This window comes from Lepidochelys kempii, chromosome 8, assembly GCF_965140265.1.
Source record: "Lepidochelys kempii isolate rLepKem1 chromosome 8, rLepKem1.hap2, whole genome shotgun sequence".
NCBI lineage: Eukaryota > Metazoa > Chordata > Testudines > Cheloniidae > Lepidochelys > Lepidochelys kempii.
The window spans coordinates 59,525,711-59,550,202 of record NC_133263.1 but is presented as its reverse complement, the minus strand read 5'-3'; the positions used below and the strand labels follow the sequence as shown (position 1 = coordinate 59,550,202).

At 37.6% G+C, this 24,492-nt stretch overlaps 1 protein-coding gene across 3 annotated transcripts in view; it reads left to right on the top strand.

The window, feature by feature from the left end:
* The window catches only part of BRINP3 (BMP/retinoic acid inducible neural specific 3), a 290,676-nt gene extending 268,880 nt beyond the window's left edge, over positions 1 to 21,796 (top strand). For all 3 annotated transcript variants that reach the window (XM_073356709.1, XM_073356711.1, XM_073356710.1), the window contains exon 8: positions 20,341 to 21,796. In XM_073356709.1, the coding sequence (XP_073212810.1) occupies positions 20,341 to 21,457 (1,117 nt within the window). In that variant the 3' untranslated portion in view covers positions 21,458 to 21,796. The remainder of the gene's footprint in view (positions 1 to 20,340) is intronic.
* Positions 21,797 to 24,492: the final 2,696 nt, after the last annotated feature.

The window sequence follows — 24,492 nt, the reverse complement described above, 5'->3', positions numbered from 1 at the left end:
GTAATCCTTCCTTGGCAGTCGTTTCCCATTTTGTATTTGTGCAATTGATCGTTCCTTTTTAAGTGTAGTACTTTCCATTTGTCCTTGTTTAGTTTCATCCTATTTATTTTAGACTATTTTACCAGTATGCCAAGATCATTTTGAATTTTAATCCTGTCCTTCAAAGCGCTTGTGACTCCTTCCAGTGTGGTACCATCTGCAAACTTTATAAGTGTACTCTCTATGACATTATTCAAATTGTTTATGAGATAATTGAAGAGAACCACACCAGGACAGATTCCTGCAGGACCCCACTCAATATGGCCTTCCAGCTTGATTGTGAACCATTTGTAACTACACTCCGAATACGTTTTCCAAACAGTTGTGCACCCACCTTATAGTAGGTTGATCTAAGCTGTATTTCTCCAGTTTGTTTATGGGGTCATGTGGGGCACTATCAAACACCTTATTAAAGTTGAGTTATATAACACTGACTACTTCTCCCCCATTCTCACCCCCCCCCCCCACATCCCACAAGGTGAGTTACCTTGTCAAAGGAGGATATTAGGTTGGTTTGACATGATTTGTTCTCAACAAATCCATGTTGACTTATTTTATATTCTTATAGGTGCTTACACATTGATTGATTGATTGATTATTGGCTCCATTATCTTTCAGGGTACCCAGACTATAGAATTGTCCTTATTCCTCTTTTTATAGATAGGTCCTATATTTTCCCTTTTCCAGTCCTCTGGGATCTCTCCCATCATTGATAATCACTAATGACTCAGATATCTCTACAGCTAGGCCTTAAGTAGTCTAGGATGTATTTCATCAGGCCCTACTGACCTGAAGACACCTAATTTGTATAAGTAATTCTTAACTTGTTCTTTTCCTATTTTAGCCGTAGATCAAATTCTTTTTTTAACCTAGTTATACTTTTCACCATCACACCAGCTCATGGCAATGAGTTCCACAGATTAATTGTAAGTTGTCTGAGAAAGTACAACTCTTGTTTGTATTAAACCTGCTGCCTATTAATGTCATCAGGTGACCCCTGGCTTGTATTGAGGAAAAGGGTAAATAACATGTCTCTACTCACTTTTCCCACACCATTCCTGATTTTATAGAAGTCTATCATCTCCCCCCCCCCCTTACTTCTCTCTTTTCTAAGCTGTACAGTCCTAATCTTTTTTAGTTTCTCCTTGTATGGAAGCCATTCCATATCCTTGATAATCTCTGTTGCCCTTCTCTGAATCTTTTCCAGTTCCACTAGATCTTTGTGAGATGGGGTAACCACAACTGGACTCAGTATTCAAGGTGTGGGCACATCATGGTTTCTATACCTTTCATTATAGATCCTAACATTCTGTTAGCCTTTTTGACTGTTGCTGTGCATTGAGGTGGAGCTTTTAGAATACTATCCACAGTGGTCCAAGATCTCTTCCTTGAGTGGTGACAGCAAATTTAGAACCCATTGTTTTATATGTGTAGTTGGGATTATTTTTTCCAATGTGTATTACTTTGAATTTATCAATACAAAGACTTAATTATTGTTTTGTAATACCATTAAGGCCACAGGGAAATTAAAGTGGGCATATGTTATGGGCTGAAGTGTAAAGGATTTCAGCAGCACAGAGAAGTTGGGTTGGAGACAGTCTAGGGTGGCATGAACATTTGGATAAATGTGAAGTTTTTTAATAGGAGAGTATGGAAGGATTTTGGAAGCTGGGAGCATGGTCAGTTTGAAAAAGTTGTGCAATAACAGTAGGTTCTAGGAAGGGGGTTAGGGACTGCAATCAAGTTGTGGGATAAGGAACTCTGGCTGGAATGAACAGTGGCTGGAGTGAAGGTTGGAAGGATCATCTCACATGCCTCCAAAACCCCCGCAACCCCTGTGACTTCTTCATCTCCAAACCATCTTACCTATTCATTTGTAGCATCCCTACTCTGATTTACAAATCTTATGCTAAACCTTAGCTAGTGCTTCCCTTTTGAATGGATAAGTAGTATGAGCTCTGGATGTTTTAAATCTCAAATGAGACCAGGATTCAGAGTGTCCTGGAATATCCAACAGTTCAAAGCAGAAGCACTATGCAGGGGCCCAGCTGGCTATGTTTCTGCAGTTGAGATTTACATACACCCAAGCACAGCCCTCTCTTCCAAAAAGCTATTTGGTTATCCCTCAATTAGAAGCAGTTCCACGGGGACAACAAGAGTGGCTGCTGCTGGTCATCCATACACATTTTGTCACCTCTAGTATAACATGAATATGTAGGTATTTTCTGATTACATTCCCTGATTAGCTTAGAAGACATTTATCAGATCCAGTAAGTGCCATTAGCACACTGCTGATTAACATGCTAGAATTTCATTTAAATACCTGCATTTCCTCGATTTTGGAATAAAACTCTGCAGCATGTATCTGTTCCTTTAATTGCCTAAGGGGTTGATAATAGGATCCCTAGCCTTGCACCTCTATCCTGCTAATGCAAATTAAATCCAGGTTGTTAATTATCAGATATTACCACCTGGTGGCTGATTTGGAATGAGTTGGTAGTCTCAGTCTACCTCCTAAAGGACAAACATCCACACCACAAGTCCACCACCTGATTTATGGACAATTAATCTCCCTATCAGCAGTTTCAGTGCAGAAACAAAGAACATGGAGATTTCTGTACTCATCTCTTATGGATGTGGTTAAGACAGATCAAGTTTAGGACATTTTAGAGAAGCTTGTGCTGCAATTGCCTTTGCTGTTCCTGTTCTGTGGATTTATACTGGATTTTAGTCTGCCCCCTCAAAAAATGTAGTAATGGGTGTTTTACTGCCCACCCATTTCTTGTTAAATTGTCTGTTTTTTACTCAGCATCTGCCTCACTGAGCTGCTAGTGAACCATCTGATGTACAGCAGATGTTAAGTACTCAGCAAGCTGGAGAGGGAGGCAAAAGTGTCACATCATGATTAAATACTTGCTACAGTTATTACATACTGTGTTCCATTTTTATGGTTAATATTTGTGTGTGTACTGGGGAAGCATTAAGACCTATTTTGTATTTTACTTAAAATGCTATTGTCCAAATAAATTTATTTTCTGTTTGTATCACTGTCATATAATTAGAAAGCGGTAGCAAGTGATTATTTTTTTAAGACACAGTAGAGAAATAAATAATTAAGGAAACATTTGATAAGTGTGCAATGGAATATAAATTCACATTCAATCATTTTATTTAATTGTCACTAAATTGCTAAGTACAAATAGTTAATATTTGTAAATTGCATTGAGACATTTATAGAGATAACTTGAACCAGAATCTCAGCTGGCGATAACTGGTGTAACTTCTTTGACTTCATTGGAATTATCCTATTTTACACCAGTGAGCATCTGGCCCTTAATCTTTTTGTAGGTCACTCATGAGTTTGGTCAGACATACACTGGTATAAATTCACCATGTGGTTTCCCTGATTGAAACCACTGTAGCACATTGCATAGGACACATAGCAACAGAAAGTCCATTTGGAAGTTGACTATGGTGGCACACTCCAGCCAAAACAGCCTAAAAAATGGTGACAAATTTTGGGGAAGGGTGAAAGGCTGAGGAAAGTACCAGTTTAGTGCATCCCTTGCTCATGCTCCATCAGCTGGTCTCCTACTGAGTCCTGACTATGATTTGAAGATATCTTTCCTGGCGCAACCCTCAAGGGAGAGTGACAGTTCAACTATTCCCTGTCCTTGACCAGCAGTGAATCTTTAGTTGGAAGCAGCAATCCTTGCTCTATCAGGCAACTGCAGTTTGTACCTTTCTGGATCACTGTAGCCCAGCATCTTTTTGAAATAGTGTCTAAAACGGAAGGTAAAACCGTACTGTTGTTACTTGCATTGAACACCTACATACAGAAAAAAAATGCATATTCATGGACTTTTATATCTACATCATTAGTTTTGTGATTCTGTGCACACAGACACACACACAGAAAAAAAAAGGTCAATACTTTTATAGGCTCTTACTGCTTACCCACTGGACAGAGCCTACATAGTATAGAATCACATTCTATCTGATTACCCACCCAGCTCTCCTAAGGTTTACAATTCAGAATTCATCATCTGCCTCAAGAAAATATATTCCAATTGAAAACATGTAAGAAAGATCATCAGATTTCAGAACAGGTTTGTTTTTCAGTCCCCTCTGCTGCAATAATTGAACAAGAGTTACACAGTAAATCAAATACACCGCTACTTTTGGGAAGAAAATAAACAAAAACTGAGCAGAATTTTCTAAAATATTCTGACTGCTAAACAAAACCACAAAATGTGTTTAGAATATATGGTTTGTAATCATACCCTAGGTTCAAAAAAGAATTAGATAAGTTCCAGGAGGATAGGTTCACCAATGGCTATAGCCAAGATGGACAGGGATGCAACCTTATGCTCCGGGTGTTCCTAAACCTCCATCTGCCAGAAAATGGGATTGGATGACAGGGGATGGATCACTCAAAAGTGCCCTGTTATGTTTATACCCTGTGAAACACTGGCACTGGCCACTGTTTGAAGACAGGACTTGATGGACCATTGGTAAGGCCAGTATGGCTGTTCTTACATTCTTAATCATTCTGGGGAGACCATCTCCCCAGTACCAATATACTGGAGGTCACCTCCATAGAAAGAAGTCAGCTATCTCTATAGCAACTTTCCCTTTGTCTTCGACTCTGTGGCAGATGCTACAAAGGGATCTCCACTGCAAAGGTGTGGCAAGGAATAATTCTGGGGAAAAGGCACATTGGCCCTTCTTCTCCAGCATTGGTAAATCAGCCCAAAAGTTTAAGGCAGACTGGAACCCCCTGTGTACTGTAGGATTCCTCTTTCCCCTTTATTTTGTGATAATTCTGGGGGCAGCAGGACATCCTTAGCAGTGCAGTTCAGGAGCATGAAGATGTGGAGCCAGTGCAAAGTCACAGGGCCTCTGGGCAGATGGCCCTGTGCCTCCTGCTGATACACCCAGAATCACACTCAGATTGTGGGACCCAACACATTTGGTAGGTAACACCTGGCTTCTAGCAAAGGCTCCCTGTCTTGAAAGAACTTTGTTGAGTTTTTCTCCTTCCAGGAAAACTTTACAGGTAGATGTACTGACTCCAAGTTCTTGTTATCCATAGAAGTGTTTATTGCAAGATAGTGCTGAAGCACAATGCAGGAACAACATAAGAAAGCACTGTGCTGCCCACACTATACTTTCTCCACAAAGAGGAGAATGCACAAGGCTGAGAATTCTCTAAATCTATTCAAAGAAATATAAAGTTTATTTTTGTAAAAGTGAAGAATTCAGAAGTTGTGTAACAGAAGTAAGTAATTTCTCACGGACTAATGGTTCAGACACATCCTTTCCATAAGGAAATGCCGAAAATACAATTTGTCACAAGCAAATTTAACATTTGAAAGGATTTGTAAATGGTATCATACATCACAAAGCAAGACTGTATCCGTGTTTCTGGATAAAATAAGTGAATTAGTCTGGGCAGGACAGAAAGTCATTTGTAGAAGAAATGCTCAATATAATTTAAAACATTTTAATAAAGTGATTTAGGACTCTTGTTTTTTTAAGTAGGATGCAATAAATAATAGTTCTTGATAATGTTTTATGGCAAACTACCATTTACTCAGGAATGGTCAAATTGGGAGACTTTATGCATTTGAAGCTTGATCTGAAGTCCATTGAAGTCAATGAAAAGGTGTCCATTGATTTCAGTAGACTTTGGTCACGTCCTATATTGCAGTAGTATTACTTCATCACCTGACTTTCACACTTGAAAACCAAACACACATTACTTCTAAAATTCGTCTCCAGGTTGAAATAATAATGACAGCCTGTCATAAAATGTAGTGCAGTGTATTGTAAAGCACTTTCAGTGCTGTCTAATGCACCAGTTATTTTTATACTAATTATAACTGTTAAGCACTGACAGCATGCTTGGGACAGTACAAGACATAAAGGACCCGAAAGTGGTACTCCTACTCAGTAAGTAAGATAAGTTGGTGAGGGTTCAGACAGCCACCAGAATGATTAAAGGATTATAAATAATGCTTTATATTACACTCAAGAAGCTCAATATTTTAGTTTAATTATGGGACAGTTAAGGAGTGACTTGATCAGAGTACCTATATAAGTACCTACATAGGAAACAAATATTTGATAATGGGCTCTTCTATATAGCAAAGATGTAACACAATCAAATGACTGGCCATTGAACCTAAATAAATTCAGACTGTAAATAAGGCATACATTTAACTGTGAGGGTAATTAACAATTGCAACAATTTACCAATGGTCATGATTGATTCTCCTCACTGGACATTTTTAAAATCAAGCATTTTTTCCCTAAAAGATATACTCTAGGAATTATTGTGGGGGTATTCTGTTGCCTGTGATATACAGGCGGTCAGACTATGTGATCACAATGGTCCCTTCTAGTTTTGGAATCTAGGAATAAGTAGGTCCTCACTTATTGACTAGTCCCATTTTAACCAGTGGGAATGACAGTGTTTACTGAATAAGATGGCACAATTGGTCCAAAAAGCAGACACTCCCTTAGTGATGTGGCCACAGACTTAAAAAAAAAAAAAGCTGATGGAAAGCAGTAGTGGGAAAGCATTAGTCTTGAGCGGAACAGTAACAGCCTAGTAAACAAAAAAAGACAGGTGTGATCTATAGTGTCACCCAAGAGCTTACAATCTAAGGGTAAATGGGTCAGTTCCCATTGATGTGAATGTGAGTTCTGCTACTGGCATAAGTGGGGCCAGATTTCACTCCAAAAGATTAATGAAATGGGATATGCTCTGAAGCCACAAGGAACTTTGAATGGTATGTTTTCCCCATTTCTTGTGGTCATGGCTGAAGATGTGAGTCTGGAATGTGGAGAGAAGTGAGTCTTGAATATGGAGAGGGTAGTGTTTTGGTGAACTGGTCCTGGGAGGACATTCCATGAGGAGTTAGCATCAGTAAATGAAGAGGGGGAATGGTGCTTTGAGGCTGGTATCACTGACAGAGTAAGGGAGGGGACAAGAGACAACCATGCTGGAGCAGAGCTGGGAAGAACTTTAAAAATATAAAAAATATATAAACAATGTAGTTGGACAGGGGAATCCAGTGGAGGGAATCCAGTACAAAGTTCCATTGTCTGAATGGCAGGTAAGGAAAGTAGTTATCTGAGCAAAGTGATACTCCGGTGTGGCTCCATGTGCCAAGTACACTGAACTTCACAGTAAGTTCCCACATTCTACCCTTGTAGGCTGGCCACAGCAGTATTATTAAAGATGGAAAGGAAATTGGGTCCCGTTAAGATCCAAAATGGACATAAAGCAATTGAAAGACAGTTTATGAGATGTACTTAAATTTCCCCATACAGAGCTGTTCAATTTAACAGTATTTCTGGAAGTGCCCAGTATAACATAGATGATAATTCTTTACTTGGAATATCAGTCACGTGTGGAAAGTTTTCAATTAATTGAAGAAGCTGTTGTGGGAGTATTAAAAGGGGTATTAAAAAGTTTCGTGTTTTATGAATATAGTGTTATCATAAACTTGTTTCATTTAGTGAAACAAGGAAAGCATAAAATTTAGACCTTGGATTGCTAATGAAACAAAGACATCTGGGGCCCTGTGAAAGAGTGCACTGTCCACTACTGCATCTTCTCATGGCTGGAAATGAGGACACATGCTCTCTCATCTCTAATGCCCCCTGCCAAAGGTCACTCTGGCTCTGCAGTAATGTCTTTTCCTGTAACTCAGCCATCCAGTAATCCAGGTCATGATTTAAGTCCACCCCTTCCAGGGTAAGTCCAACAAATAAAAGTCCTTACAAAGAGAGCTTTGACCCCCAACCCCAGGCCCCGTTGTCCTCAGACCCTTCTTTCAGGGCTTTCCATCATCCCTATCTCCTTTTCTGGCCTCACACCACCTTGTCAGTGGCTAGTAGGGGAACTCAGTCCCACTCCCCTACAGTAGGTTCCAGTCCAGTGACCCTATAACTAGCAACTGAGGACTGCTCCATCCCCAACTAATTTTTGATACATCTCTGGACTTCTTCCTACCCAACTTTTCTTAACATAGAAAATCTGTGAAGCAAAATGCCTAACTCTTCTTTCAGGGCTGGAACTATCAGGGTCTACCCCTGATTTACCCCAACAAAATCCCAGCATAAAAATATATAGTTAAACCCACTTCCACTCACCTTGGGCTTGAACTTTCTTCTTTCTTGAGCTTCCTTTACTCTACTTCTCAATCAAACATCTCCCAGGACTCTCCACTGGAAATCTGGTTCCTGCCCGTTTATCAGCCTGCTCCATTCCCAGTGGCTGTCTCTCTCTCCTGGCCTCTTTCAAGAATTCTCTGTTTATAAGAGGATCCCAGGGCCAATTCCCTGCCGTGGGCTACCTTCCTGATCTCTCCACTCTCTAATTCCAGAGTGACTGCAGAGGTCCTTCCTCTCTTCCCTGCAGCCACCTTCTTTCTTTTTCTTTTTCTTTTTTTCCAGTGGTGAAGCAGATTTAACTGAGTAGTCTGTAGCTGCCAACTATAATTCCTAAATACTTAGCAGTTTATATTCTCTCGCTCTGTCCTGAGTCCTTCAGGTAATGTAACAGAATCTTTCTAAAACTATCCCATTTCCCTGACATTTTTACTAAATAACAATGTAACTTTTGTTACCTTAAGCTGTTTGAATTTTTCAGAAAGCTTTTCCCTTTATTTATCAAAGCCCCATACAAGGTGATCAGTTTTATCTTCCACCTTTTAGAGTGTACATTGTCTATCATTGTGTCTGTTCATTCAAAACAGATTTTTGTTTAAGGCACAATGTCCAGTTAGTACTCTAAACAACATCTGCTCATTTTTCCAAACCAGTCCCTGAAGTATATTGTTATCTTCAACTCTAGGGCACAATAAAAAAAAAATCTTCTATTTTTCGTTAGTCCATTTATTTATGTATGTATTTATTTATTTATTTTACTGTTACTTTTTTAACATTTTTCTGTACTGGGCTTTTGAATTCCTGTTTACTCCAGGGTATTTCCATGTCAGTGTTTCAATTTCTTGAAGCATTTTTATCTGCTTTGTCCACCATTTCATTCTCTGCTGTTCTAATATACACTAGGGTCCAAGCTAATGCTACAGGTAACCCCATCTGTTATTAGAAATATAATTTCATTGATTAAATCACAACATACTGAGATACCCTCTTTTATCACCTTAAAGCCTAAGACTGAATTGAAAAAAAGATAGCCACCTATCCTGGGTGTACATTCCTGATTTAATTTAATGCTACTGTATTGTTACTAGTTTGTCTGTTGGTACTATTTTAGATGTACTTATTCCACATTTTGATATACAATATGTTGTCCCTGTTCTTCCTGTTTTGTCTCATTTGGCCCCATCTGTCTATATTTGACAGAATTGACTCCACTTTTCATCTATAGACTGGTACACTTCAGTTTTCATACCTACTCTCTCTTTTTTACCCTTAAGTTTATAAATAAATCTAAATCCATGTTTGGACATATGACTTTCCGTCTACATCAAATTTTCCCATGACTAAAAGTTTTTATGCCATTTAGCTCTCCCTTGTCTTTCAACTTCTGCAGCCACATTTAACTTGAATGGCATGCGGAGTTCTAACGTCATGTGTTATAGTTTGCCTATCAAATTCCCAGCAACCCTCTTATGTTTGTTTGGTGTTTTCATTATTACAATTCCCATTAATTTTAGCCCAGAAAGTTAGATCCAGTGGTTTCAAGTTCTGATTTTGATGTTGATCCTAAAACTTGGCAGCCATAATCAATTACCAGCCTGATTATGGCTCTGTATATCAACAGCAATGCTTTCAGCTCCATTATCCAATTAGCCCAACAAGACTTTTATGTGGTTTAATCCTTCCTGTATATATATCTTTAACATAGTCTATATGATCTTTCCAAAGTAATTTAGCATCAAATATTACCTCTAGGAATTTAAACCTTTTAACTTTATCTATTTGTTCTCCATACAGATACAGTTTACATTCCTTTGTAACTTTCTTTTTTGTAAAGATCAGTCATTTGGTTTTGGCAATGAAGAACTTGATACCTCATGCAGTTCCCTAATCAGAGGTCTCTTGTAATGTTTTATTGATTCTCTTTTCTGCCACCTCAGTATTCCTGCTGCTTATCCACAGAGCACAATTATCTGAGAATAGATTGACCCCAGCACTTATTTGTTTTGGGAGATCATTTATCATATTAAATAAGGTCAGGCTGATAATACTTCCCTGTGGTGTACCATTTTTAATCTTAGCTATAGTCAACATAACTTTCCCAACTCCAATCTCCATGGTCCTGTTACTGAAAAAGTCCCTAATTCACCCATATATTCTTCCCCTTATTCCTAAATGTATCTACTTTGTACAAGCCTTCCCTCTATAGCATGTCATATGCCTTGTCAATATCTAGAAAGACAGCGATCATGAAACCTTTGTGACTCATTTTTTGTTTTGTATTTCAATTTCTAATTTATCAATGTGATCAATGGGTGCATTTTACACTCTTAAAACCAGACTGTACCTTAGCTATAATGTCACTGTTTTCCAAATAGACGATGAATCTTTCATTCACCATTCTCTCCATGATTTTAGCCAGACAGGACATAAGGTCAATAGATCTATAAACATCCACTTGTGCAGATAATTTGCCTGGTTTTTAAACTGGAATTACTACTACATGTTTACACCCTAGTGGTATCACTCCTTCCCCTCCCATATAGTTTGTTATATAATTCCAAGTGAACCCTCAAACTGCTTTCAAATAGATATTAAAATGTTGCATATATTATTTTTAGCTGGGGATGTATTCTTGCTGTTAGCAATAGCTTTCTCAAGCTCCCATTTACAAAACCATTCATTCAGTATAGTAGCTTCATGTTTACCCCACCTATATAGTAGATCATGATTCTCTTAAATTAATTGTCTTTTAATCTGGGAGAAAAGCTGCACTTTGATTTCATTATTACTCACTCCTCAGAAAGTTTCTGCTAAATGTCTGCTGTTTTGTTATCAGACCTTCTAACTATTGTGTCAGTCCCAATAAAACAGGGGAAGTTACTACTCTTTGTCTTAATTCTATGCATTCTTCTAATTTGCCTGTATATTTCTGGTGTCTTGGTATCTTTATTTATCCACCTACGGTACTTCCTCCACCTGTCTTTCTTTTCTTTCTTTCTTTTTTTAAATAATTCTTTCGGCTGTTGTCTTACTTCTTCTATATTTCATTGGATCTTTACTATTCATTTTATGTTTTTCTTTTTATAGACTTTGTTCCTTTCCTTAAGTGCCATTTTGCGGTCCTCATTCTATTATAGAACTGAGGTTTTAGTTTTGGGGTATTTCAGTATCTTAGGTATGGCTACCATAGCTGCTGCTATTAATCCCTGTATTACATTGGCATTGAAATTCTCTATGTCATCATCACTCACACAATGAATATTCAGAAATTCAGTACACTGAGTTGTAAATAGCTCTGAGTTAGCTTTTTTAAAACTCCCAGGTTGGTATTTTTCCATTAGTTTTCAAGGGCAAAGTAAGGTTGAAGGTATGGAGAAATGGTCACTCCCCATTCCTTCTTCCCTATTTATTTCCCAGTTGTATCTACTTGCAGTATCTGCTGTTATAATTGCCAGGTCTAAGCAAAAAAACTATTTTCTGCTTTAAATCTGTTTTGGGGTGTTGGTGTGCCATTGTTTAAAATCATGAGTTTGTTTTTAATGAAGTTTTCTAAGCATGTGCCATTCTTATCAGTTGTCTTACTGTCCCACAAATTATTATGACTATTTAGGTCACTGCATAAAATATGTGGTCTTTCTAGTAAGTCTGAGCATTCTAATTTCCTACGCAGGTTATAGATATTATAGATCTTTAAAGAAAAAAATCTCTTGTGAATTGGGATTACTTTACCTTCCACATCATTACTTTTTTGTTCTCTACGGCTTTGTAGTTTAGTCTATCCTTTATGAAAGTGCAAATGACTCCTCCTTGTCCTACTTTTCAGTCTTGTCTAAGTAACCTGTAAATTTAAAAGGAAGCTTTTTAACCAACCATGTTTCCTAGAGACATAGGATAGCTGGTTTAGTTTTCATTTCCAGGATGTTTTCTTTTAGTTCTTGCATGTGCTGTAAAACTGTGCACATTCCAACAAAAGATTGTGATCCCCATAGCAATCATATTTCACCCTTAACCTAATTTCAGATCACATAAATCTGATCTATTGACAGATTGTTAGTATACAAGATTTTTTCTGCAATCCTTCCTGTAATTTTCATTTTTTTCTGATTTTTCCATTTATGATGTGCAATTTATCATTTACATCATAATGCAAAAAACTTTTCTTTATTCTTTTTTTTTTCTCCACTACCAGTATACCATCACCTATTCCTTCCAGTTTATCATATTTTAATAGAAGGAAGCTGTGTATGCAATTCCCCTTTTCCTATTCTGATTTTCTCTTCCTTCTCCACCTGATGTTTTGAGAGTCTTACAGTTTCCAGATAAAATGTTAACAGTTTTTGCCTTTTGTATCTCCTTAACTCGTCTTGCCACAATACACCCTTGCCTGTGGTTATCACTGCAGTTGCTACATTTGACCTCCACCCCCCTTCAATGCAATTGTCATAGGAATGCTCTTCCACACATTTATAATATCTCATTTTCACTTTAGAAACATTTGCTACATGCCCTTACCATTGGCACTTATAACAGTGTAGGGGTAGGGGAACATGTGGCTTGGCTCTAAAGATCTGAAACCCTAATATTACTTTCTCAGGTAGAGTCCCTTTCTGAAATGTAATCAGGACTGCTATAGATGACTTGCTTTTTCCTCCTTGTTTACTAATTAGTCACTAACACTTTTTTTTCTCCTATGCTTTCGGTATTTCATCATTGATCAGTTCTAATGGCACTCCATGTATCACCCGCTTTTTGCAGGATATATTTTAGTAGCTGGCAATTTATTTTAATTTTCCCAAGCATTTTAGTTTTTAAGCAGTTTAGCAGCCTGTTCTTTGTCTGACCATTCAACTAAAAATCCCCATATTACAACCTCTTGGCTGTTAATATATCCCCTATGCTTTTTTTGATCTAGTTAGCTGCTTTCACAAACTGAATGGTACCTAATCTTATTGCTTTGGCAAGGGAATTTACAATTTTAACATTTTGGTTTATTACTTTCCCAAGCTTTGCTTTGTTGCTAATATCATCATGCTCTGATTCTACTCTTTTCTTTTTTTCCCTACTGTGCATCCATTCTCCCTCTCTAACAGAATCTTCTTCTGATTTGGGGTCAGAAAATCTTCCATCATAATCCTGCCAAAAGCACTCTCCACACTCTAGCCGCCAGCCACCTTCTGCTCTCAAGTTCCTTAGTTTATAATCCTCTCCCAGACCCCATCCCTAGCTGGGCTTCATCCTCAGTTAAGCCTGGCCCACTCTCCAAGTGCAGCCCAGTATGTTAGTTGTTCTCAGGCCCATTTGAAGACTGTGTGGGATATATACCTTATCACAGGCCTCATCCTGTAAAGTGCTGGTTCCCCTCATTACTGCTTTCAATAGGACGAGTTGAGGGATCTCAATAATCAGTACAATGCATATAACCAGCCCCTTCAAACTCAAGGGTTCACAAAACATACAGACATGAAAATCTGTTAGGCGATGCGATCATGGAACTGAAACCGTTTGTATATTTTTTTTCCCCTAAGCATAATTTGTTACACATTTTTAAAATTTCCTAATTATGACTAGAATCTAAATCATTTTTTTCCAGATGAGTTATTTAAATGACCATCTCTACTCCTAGAACGAGGACAAAAAATTCAGAATCACTGTCTAAAATGAGTGCAAATTTATGCATTACGGACTAGTAGGATAAATAAAGTATGGTTACTTCCCTTCCATGTAGATTTTTTTCACTTAATTTATTTCAGTAAAAGTAATATGACAACAGTGAACTAGGAAGTATAGTATTACTGCTTAATGCCAACGTTAAAGAGGTAAAGTAATACAAAGCAATTAGTTTCATTCATGCAAATAACAAAGGAATCATACTGGTAAATATTCCTGGACCATTTGAGAGGTGAGTGGAAACAAGTCTGAGCGCTTGTCTACATTTGAAAAGCGACAGAAAGTAGCGCTGCAGCTCCATTGCTGCCGTGCGTCCCTGTAGACACTCCCTATGCTGACAGGAGGGAGTGTCCCATCAGCAGAGTTAATCCACCTCCATGGACAGGTCAACAGAAAAATTGTGTCTGTTGACCTAGGGCTGCCTATACCAGGAGTTAGGTTGGCTTAACTATATCACTCAGAGGTATGGATTTTTCACATTCCAGAGTGACGTAGTTGGGTTTTTAATGTGGACTAGGCTTCAGTGTAAGGAAAACTAAGAAAACTAAGAAAGTCCTCTTAGATATCCTTAGATTTACCAAAAAGAAAAGGAGTACTTGTGGCACCTTAGAGACTAACTAATTTATTTGAGCATGAGCTTTCGTGAGCTACAGCTCACTTCATCGGATGCATGCCGTGGAAACTGCAGCAGACTTTATTTGAGAGAACCTGGATTTGTGCAGGAAATGGCCCAACTTTATTATCATGCACATTGTGTAAAGAGTTGTCACTTTGGATGGGCTATCACCAGCAGGAGAGTGAATTTGTGTGGGGGGTGGAGGGTGAGAAAACCTGGATTTGTGCTGGAAATGGCCCACCTGATGATCACTTTAGATAAGCTATTACCAGCAGGACAGTGGGCTGGGAGGAGGTATTTTTTCATATTCTCTGTGTATAAATAAAGTCTGCTGCAGTTTCCATGGCATGCATCCGATGAAGTGACCTGTAGCTCACGAAAGCTCATGCTCAAATAAATTGGTTAGTCTCTAAGGTGCCACAAGTACTCCTTTTCTTTTTGCAAATACAGACTAACACGGCTGTTACTCTGAAACCTTAGATTTACCCACATTCTCTAAGGGTTTGTCTACAAAGACGACGTTAAAGTGCTGCCGGGGCAGTGCTTTACCTTGGCTGTGTAGTCGCGGCTCCAGTGCTGGGAGAGAGCTCTCCCAGTGCTGTAATAAAAACACCCCTGCGAGGGGTATAGCTCCCAGTGCTGGGAGCGTGGCTCCCTGCCCTGTAGCACTATCTACACCGCCGCTTTACAGCACTGAAACTTGCATTGCTCAGGGGGGCGGGTTTTCACACCCCCGAGCGAAGAAAGTTTCAGCGCTGTAAGTGGCAGCGTAGACAAGGCCTTCATCTTATTTAGACATTGTAGAAATCTTTAGACTCATACTCACCAAAGAGAAACATACAGGTCACCCTGTGGCATGTCATTTCTGAATTTGGCCCGCTGCGTTTACATTAAAAGGAGTCAAAAGGTTTTACTGATATGCCCAAGGGACAGAAGAGAGAAGTTCAGAAAAGAAAGTAACTAACAGGTGAGTGTAAGAGTGTCTGTTAAAAGTAGGCCATGCCCATACTTAGAGCTTCTTTGTGTGTGTTTGTTATGACAACATAGACTCCTTTCCAGTCACTCACACATTTTTGGGTGAGTGCCAATAGGAGTAAAGGTGTCTGAATAAAATGGAATCTAAGTTAGCATAACTAATTTATTGCCCCTGAATTTGGCCCACCCCCTTTAGAAGACCTAAGTACTGATGTTTGTTGTTTGGGCTGCATGTTAATATGTAGATAATTCTTTGAAATAGGCAAGAAACAAAATAATAAAGCGATATAACTGTATCTTAAGGTGTCAAAGGGATGCTATCAGGTACAATTAATTATTTTTTGAATTAAATTCCATTAGATTATTAACAATGATATCACTTTTGAAATCTTCACCTAACGTTATTTGTTATGTTAGCTTGCCTTTTGCTTTTTTGTTATTGTGGACATTGAAAACAGGGTAGTGATTTCCCTTTTGTTTATTGTCAATGAGACAATTCCTGCTCATCTCATTCACACAAGCAGTCTCGTTCACTGCAGTGTAATTACATCAGTTAGGAAGGTAAACAGGAGATGACCCACCACCTACTCCATTAGAAGTATTACATTGCTCACACAGGTGCAACTCTTCAGAGTACAGATAAGCTCATAAGACAAAGAAATGCTGAACAAAAAGGTTTGATTGTTAAAAGAAAATATATTGGGGTTTTTTTATACATAGTTTCATACAAGCACCTCTCTTGGTCATCACCTATTTTGTAAAATACACTTAAAATTTCAGATGAATTCTGAGCCACCACTTTTTGTTTGTTTATTTGTTGGCAGCATGAGGAATGCAGAAATGATAGATAATTTACATAAAACGATTGCTAACTCTGAGGTGATTTTAAATTAATATTAGCTCTCTGGAATTAGGATTCCACTCTGTTTTGCATGCACTTTTTTTAAGGAATTAGGTGATTAGAGGAAACAGAAGACAAAAAGGTAAAAGATTCATGAGAATTTTCTGACACAAATACACACAATGACTCAAAGCTCCATCTTTTCTTCCTTTTTTCAGTAAAACAATATTCAAAGTTTCAATTACAAATTTTTTATTAACATAGATTACCACTCCAATTATCAGAAACTTGTGCCTGAAATTAGGCTCCTAAATCAATACTTAGATGTCCAAAATAATTGGACAGCATGATGATTTATGTGAATAAAATAAGCCAGATTTGGCCTCTATTGCTGATGCCCTAAAACAGAAAAAGGAATCTTTACAATAATTCTGCAAATAACTGTCCTGCCACTTTTCAGAGTAGCAGCCGTGTTAGTCTGTATCCGCAAAAAGAAAAGGAGTACTTGTGGCATCTTAGAGACTAACAAAGTTATTTTAAAATCCATGCCTGGATAATGGAGTTTCTCTTGTGCAAGAAGCTTTTTGTTCACATATTCTTATTTATGAACAAAACTTTTCAAAGAAACTGAACTTTCGTTGGGAACTGATAATGAGGGTTGTGCTGCTAGAATTCACGTTTGTAGATCAGATCAACCCCCATCAGGGTAAGTGCTTAAACTGGATACTGTAATTGTATAGTTCCAACTGTTACCAACAGGGCAGGCCTAATTTTTAAAGATTATTTAAAAGTAATGACATAGTCTAAAGATTTAAAGGGAGAAAAAAATCTCTGGAGTTACATGTTCTCTATCTTGTAGCTTTTGGAACTCTGGTTAGGATATTTCTCAGAGAGGCCCAAGCCATAAAGCTCTAGAAAAAGGCAGTAGTGAGGGACCTTTGAGATGAGACTTTCAATCCTTCAGCCAAGGACAGAATTTTATTAAGAAGATTTATTTCAGTAATGTGGCATCATTAATATAAATTACTATGTATATTCGTACACCATTATTTCCAGTGTAGTTAACGTATAGTAGCAAAGCAATCAACTCTTTTAGCTTTCACTAATGATACATAAAGGAAGTGCCTTCCAAAGATAGGAACAAAATGGGCAATAATTGGAGAACTATGTATTCTGTGATTCCATATCCATGTAATTTTCCACAGGAAATTTGCCCCCATCCCGCACCTCCCTTTGGTGAAGAACAGTATTTCCAAATCTTAGCTTTCATTTAAACAAACGTTGTTAGCCTTCTGCTGCAGGACAAAATGCTGCACTACATGATTTGCCCAGTCTAACACAGAAAGTATATACTTGAGATGGGAACTGAAGCCAGAAGTTGAGATTGGAACTGAAGTCCCCATCTGTTGCCTTAACAACAAGGCCATCCTTTCTCTCTACTATAGGACCTCTCTTTAATTTGGGATACTTGAAAAGATGTATACCGATTTGTTATCTCCAGTTTTAAATGTTATGATGCCCAAATATTTAAAATAAGCTCATTTGTGTCTATCAGTATGAGGAGCCACATGATATCTCAGTAGTTCGGTTCCAGCAGAAACTGGAGACTATAATTGAGAAGTTAAAACTAGAACTGACAGGGAATTTTTAACAGAAATTTTTTGGGTAGAAAATGCTTATTCATCTTAACTGAAACTTAGCAGGAAACTGTGAGTTTTGAGCAATTTCTTGTTTAAAAAAATGGAAAAAAGTTTCAAAATTGTCCAAATCTTGACATTTAAGTTAATTATAGTAAAAAAGCTCAACATTGAAACAAAGCATTTTGAAATTATCAAAATAAAATATTTTGATTGACCCTTAACCAAATTATTTTTCGATTGTCAGTTTCTGAAAATTGTTGAGATTTATATTTTTTGTCTTAATTTGGGACAGGAGGTTTAAAATAACCAATCTTTTCCCAATACAAAAAAGCCATGTCCCACCCAGCTCTAGTTGTAAATATGTCACAAAGCTACTCAAGGCTTTTGTAATGTTTACTTTTGAAACAGTCAGATAATACATACTATGAAGCAGTAATAATTAGAGCTGGTTATGAATTTTCCATTAAAATATATCTGCATGAAAATTTCAATTTTGCCATTTTTTTTAACTTTTCAGGTAAATAATTAAACAAAATATTTAATTTCATATCTGGCTGAGCCAAATCAGAACATTGTGGTTTGTTACATCAAATAAAAATATTTAGTTTTGGGTCAATTTGACAATAATCTGTGTCCACCTGAGCTGCCATGATGTCTTATGGAAGCTGTAGTTTAGATATCTCATGCTCCCATTTTCCTTTACAGATTGAGCTCCTTGGCTGGACTACATTCCCCATGGTGCACCACAGTCTTACCTCTGATTGGACTGCCACAGTGCTTCATGATGATGCATTATGGGAGATATTTTCTGGCTGTGTACCCAGCCCATAGGGTAGAATGGGGGACAAAAGGAACCTTAAATATAATTTTCATGAGGCACCATAGCAACACAGGCAGACACAGATTAATGGTGAATGTACCCAAAACCTGAACATTTTAATTTGGTTCAATAAACCAAAATGTTTTGATTCAGGTTAATCAAAACTACAGCTTCCCTGAGGTACCACTGCAGTCCACATAGACACCGGTCAATTTTTAACTAAGCCAAACAAACCATTTTGCCTTTCCAAATTGAATTATTTTGTAACTTTCCATTCCATGCAAAGTTTCAATATTTTCACTTTTTGTCTTGATTTGGACAATAACAAATGCCATAATATTGGAATTTTCTGCAAGATGGAAATTCCAGTTTTTGACCAGCTCTAATAATAACATTCTTGCTTAATGTCTGCTTTCAACTAGATACAAAGCACAAAGAATGCACTTTAGTCAACCATGTTTTTATTTTTTTTAAAATATGTTTCATGCACAAAGAGTTGTTATTCATGTAAAATATTGATATGCAATAAATGACATACAAAAAGAAAAAAGATCAAATAGCAAGGGTACAGGTTAACTTGTTTTTACTGTTTCAGACTGACACTTTTACAAAGCCAAATTTTGAGATCATATATGTTTCCAGTGTTAATGTTTATTTTATAGTTATGAGGAGAAACAAATTGTACAACATCTTTATCAACATTAGAAGAATGGAATTTGACATAGCAGCAACTAAAATGTGTTCTTCAAGCAATGCATCAATAAAACTAGCAAGCACAAAAGCTGAAAAATAGAAAAACAATGCAGATTATTTTTGCTCTGAGCCATTTCCAGATTCTGTTTGGTCATATTGTGTTTCTCTTGGAAACTGTCCCTTACCAGTCCAGTCAGGGGAAAATGAAAGACATATTCACCCATGCTTAACAATAGGAGTATACTGGTAGACGTGACTCAAATAATTCAGTCTGAATCTATTTTAATGTTTTCTCTTACCTGGTATTCCAGCTAAACGTTTGGTCTCTAAATCTCACTATCTGTAAATCACAGTACAAGAACAAGAAAGTTGAAAATATCATGTAAACCTCCAAAGACTACGTAACAAAGATGAAAGATGGTACACATCCACCCACACAAATAACAACTTAACTAGTAAAATAGCACCAAAATAAATAAATAAATAAATAAATAAATAAAAATCCAGCCTGGATAGAGTACTAAAGTGAAGTCAGATGCAGAAAATTAGCTATTTACTTGACAGGGTTTCTTAGCAATGATGTGCAGTGAATAGAAAATATAAACCAATTGTCTTGTTACACCACTGAGTTTATGAGGTAACATTCTTTTGTGATTTTTCATTATATTGGAAATTTATATATTCATTGATATCACTCCAGATGTCATCATCTGACATTTTAGAGATGTTTATACTGTCTGAATTTGCTGCCAATATCAGTTTTCTTTGTCTCTTTCAAAGTGAAAAAATACAAGGTTGTATTGATTGAATTCTGACAGCTTCTTTGTATTATTAATTATTATTGTTATTATTTTTATCTTTACAGATCGTCAATCTATTGGCTAAACCGCATCCAGTCCTTTCTGTACTGCAATGAAAATGGTCTTCTGGGAAGCTTTTCTGAAGAGACTCATTCGTGCACCTGCCCTAATGATCAGGTTGCCTGCAATGGATTCCTTCCCTGCATTGTGGGAGATGGCTCTGCATGCTTGACCTGTGCACCTGACAACCGCACCCGCTGTGGGAACTGTAATACCGGATACATGCTGAGCCAAGGGCTTTGCAAACCTGAAGTGGCAGACTCCACAGAGCACTACATTGGGTTTGAGACAGATCTTCAGGACTTGGAGATGAAGTATTTATTGCAAAAAACAGACCGGAGGATTGAAGTCCATGCCATTTTCATCAGCAATGACATGCGCCTCAATAGCTGGTTCGATCCCTCCTGGCGCAAACGGATGCTCCTTACCCTTAAGAGTAACAAGTACAAGTCTAGCTTGGTCCATATGATACTGGGTATCTCTCTTCAAATTTGCCTAACAAAAAACAGCACCTTGGAACCTGTTCTAGCTGTTTATGTCAACCCTTTTGGAGGCAGCCACTCTGAAAGCTGGTTCATGCCTGTGAATGAAAACAGTTTCCCAGACTGGGAGCGGACTAAGCTGGACTTACCTCTTCAGTGTTATAACTGGACGCTGACTCTAGGCAACAAATGGAAGACATTTTTTGAAACAGTACATATCTACTTGAGGAGTCGAATTAAGTCAAATGGTCCCAATGGCAATGAAAGCATCTACTATGAACCCCTGGAATTTATCGATCCTTCACGTAACCTAGGCTACATGAAAATCAACAACATCCAAGTGTTTGGCTACAGCATGCACTTTGACCCTGAAGCAATTCGGGACTTAATTTTGCAGCTGGACTACCCCTATACTCAGGGATCACAGGACTCAGCACTTTTGCAGCTATTAGAGATACGGGACCGTGTAAATAAACTCTCCCCGCCTGGCCAGCGTCGTCTAGACCTGTTCTCTTGCTTGCTACGTCATAGACTCAAACTATCTACCAGTGAGGTGGTGAGGATTCAATCCGCTTTGCAGGCCTTTAATGCCAAATTACCAAACACAGTGGATTATGACACAACCAAATTATGTAGTTAACCATCAATGTGAAGCACAATACAAAACCTTGAAGGAGTTTTTACAGTGCTTTTTGTGGAACAGTTTATGTTTGGAAGAGTAAATTTAAATTGTCTTTTCAATATCTGTCTTATATCAGTCAATACCATTGGATGGCAATTTACACACATGAACTTGCTGACAATGAATATATTATACCTGCAGTTTTGGTTTATGAATGAAATAAATACTGACACCAGTCTAGAAGACATTCTACTTTTTACAATAAATTTCATTTGTAATTTTATATGTTCCGTGGCAATGCTTTTGTGCATTACATCCTCTAGAGGGAACATAAAACGATACCAATAAAATTTTGTAGCTGAACAGTTATTAAAAAGAAATGCTGTGGGATTCTTTTTTTCCTCCACAAAATAAGTAATATTCTTCATATACTTTTGTGTCTGCAGTGTATTAGAGGTGTGGGTGGGGAGGAGATAGTCACACATTATTTTTATATAAATCCTAGAAAAGCCAAAAAAATAGGAATCTTATATTATTCGTATGAGACACAAATCCAAATGTTCATGTCAAGGCAAACTGACATCTGTTGTTGATGGCTCACTTGTCCCTGCACCTGGGAGACTTGCTAAGGGCATGACTTTTTCAAGATACTGTACCACAGCATACAGATTCCCAGAGCTGTAGTGGCGTCCATTTTAGAATGGACAGGATGCTAGTACTGGTGTCCTGTGGGATACAAAGTAATGAAAGGTTGCCTTGGTTACAGTATATGAGCACATGAAAGGCGAGCTATCTTACTAATATCCAGTAGTTTACAGCAGATAAATCCCTTTCCACTGAGAACAGGTTTAGTCTCCATAATTATTTGAGTTACATGATTGCTTGCATATTTATTGAAGAATATGTAGAGAAAGACCTCTAAAAGAAATGTCATATTGCATGCCCCACCCCTTGCTCATATATATCCTGTATGCATGATACCCTCTGTGCAGATAGACCAATGTAGATGGATCTAGATAAATACAGAAAAAAATATAGATATACATTATATATATACACACACACATGCATACATACACACATACAGAGAATACAGATAGCGTATGTGTGTATATAAATATAAACTATATAAGCTAAATAACTTCCTTGAGACTCCCTACTACATAGTTTCAACATAGGTGATTTTTTCCAAAGAACCAAAAAGATGTTTTCCTGTGATAGAATCATGCCTCCAACTTCATGGCTGTGCAGGATTCTCTTGTAGTTCAGCAATTTGAAACAAAATAAGCACTTTTTTTTTTTTTTTTTTTTGTAAATGTATCTAACTACCTGGCTGAAATCTAGTTTAATGAGAAGAAAGTATATATGATTACCCTGTTACTTTATATATTACTGTTACAGGTGTCAGAGTAGCAGCCGTGTTAGTCTGTATTCGCAAAAAAAAAGGAGGACTTGTGGCACCTTAGAGACTAACAAATTTATTAGAGCATAAGCTTTCGTGAGCTACAGCTCGCTTCATCGGATGCATTCAGTGGAAAATACAGTGGGGAGATTTATATACACAGAGAACATGAAACAATGGGTGTTACCATACACACTGTAAGGAGAGTGATCACTTAAGGTGAGCTATTACCAGCAGGAGGGTGGGGGGAGGGGGACTTTTGTAGTGATAATCAAGGTGGGCCATTTCCAGCAGTTGACAAGAACATCTGATGAATAGTGGGTGGGGGAAGGGGAGGGGAATAAACATGGGGAAATAGTTTTACTTTGTGTAAGGTGTGCGTGCATTCAGTGAGGGTCAGAATCAGAATCTTGCGGGGGAGGGCGGGAATATAAAATGGCAAAGGGACAGTCAGTCTTTAGTTAAACCCCAAAGCAAGGAATTTTAGAATTAAGGAAAAGGTAGTCCATTATCAGAGGGCTTTCAAGTTCAGCTCTGATGTAATCACAATATCATCATTGGAGTTAAAGCAGGGTTGCAGTTAGACAAGCAAATCTAAGATATTACAAAAACTGAAGCACATTGTCAACCAGTAGGGAAAATGACATTAAAAAAACATGGACAAGCTGCCATCTTTCAAACCCACATAACTCAGCTGTCTCAAAAAGGGTATCACCAAATAATAAAAAGGGCTTAATTTCACCATTGATAGTGATTAAAAATGTATCTTTTATCTGGCGACAATGGAGAATGACTTTTGTTCAACAAGAAAGCTTTGCTATATCCTGCAGCAATGTAATAATGTTTTGTGGGGTTTGTGGCCTGTCAGAGGGAATTTGTTTATTAATATGTTATGTACCCCACAATACATCAATTAATTAGCCTCTAATTAATTAGTATATAGTGGTGCAACTGGGTTTAGCCCTACTGATTTTAATGGAGTTGCACCCACTTTTGCCAACACCAAATTTGTCTCATTGGTGTTAGGTGGAAATGTTGAAAGGTTCTGTGAAATGAAAACATAATTATAGAAGAAAAATACTGGTGCACATGCACGTACAGAAAGGAAAAAAAAAACCATCTGACATATACTAGAAATATTCCAATGCACCAGTTCATTTACATAGCAGTTTCACTCAGAATCGGTAGGCTGTGATCCTGGCATAGGAGCACAAACATCTCAATGTTTTTTTAAACATGAACAAAGAAAAGCTATGTCTCAGTCACTGGCTCACTCTTGGTATTGGTAAGACATTTCTCATTCTACACTCCCATTCCTCTCCTCCAAATGTGTGGCAGATTCTCTCAACCTTTCCTCCTATTTTTCTCTGGCAAGTATAATAAAGGAAGGAGTTTGGCCAATTCGATCCGATTTTATTGTAATTACACCATATAGTTCATTCTGTGTCCCTTTTATACAGCAAAATGACCCTCAGGTAAGAAAAGTGAGCTAAAAGCAAACTTCCCTTTATGATGTATTAAGTACAGAAAAGCAAGAAGCTGGGACTAAAATGCATGAAAATTAGAAATCATAGAAACCATTCACTATTAAAGATCCCTCTCTCTAAGGAAAAGTCCCCATAGTCCATTCTAAATGTTCTGAGAATGATTT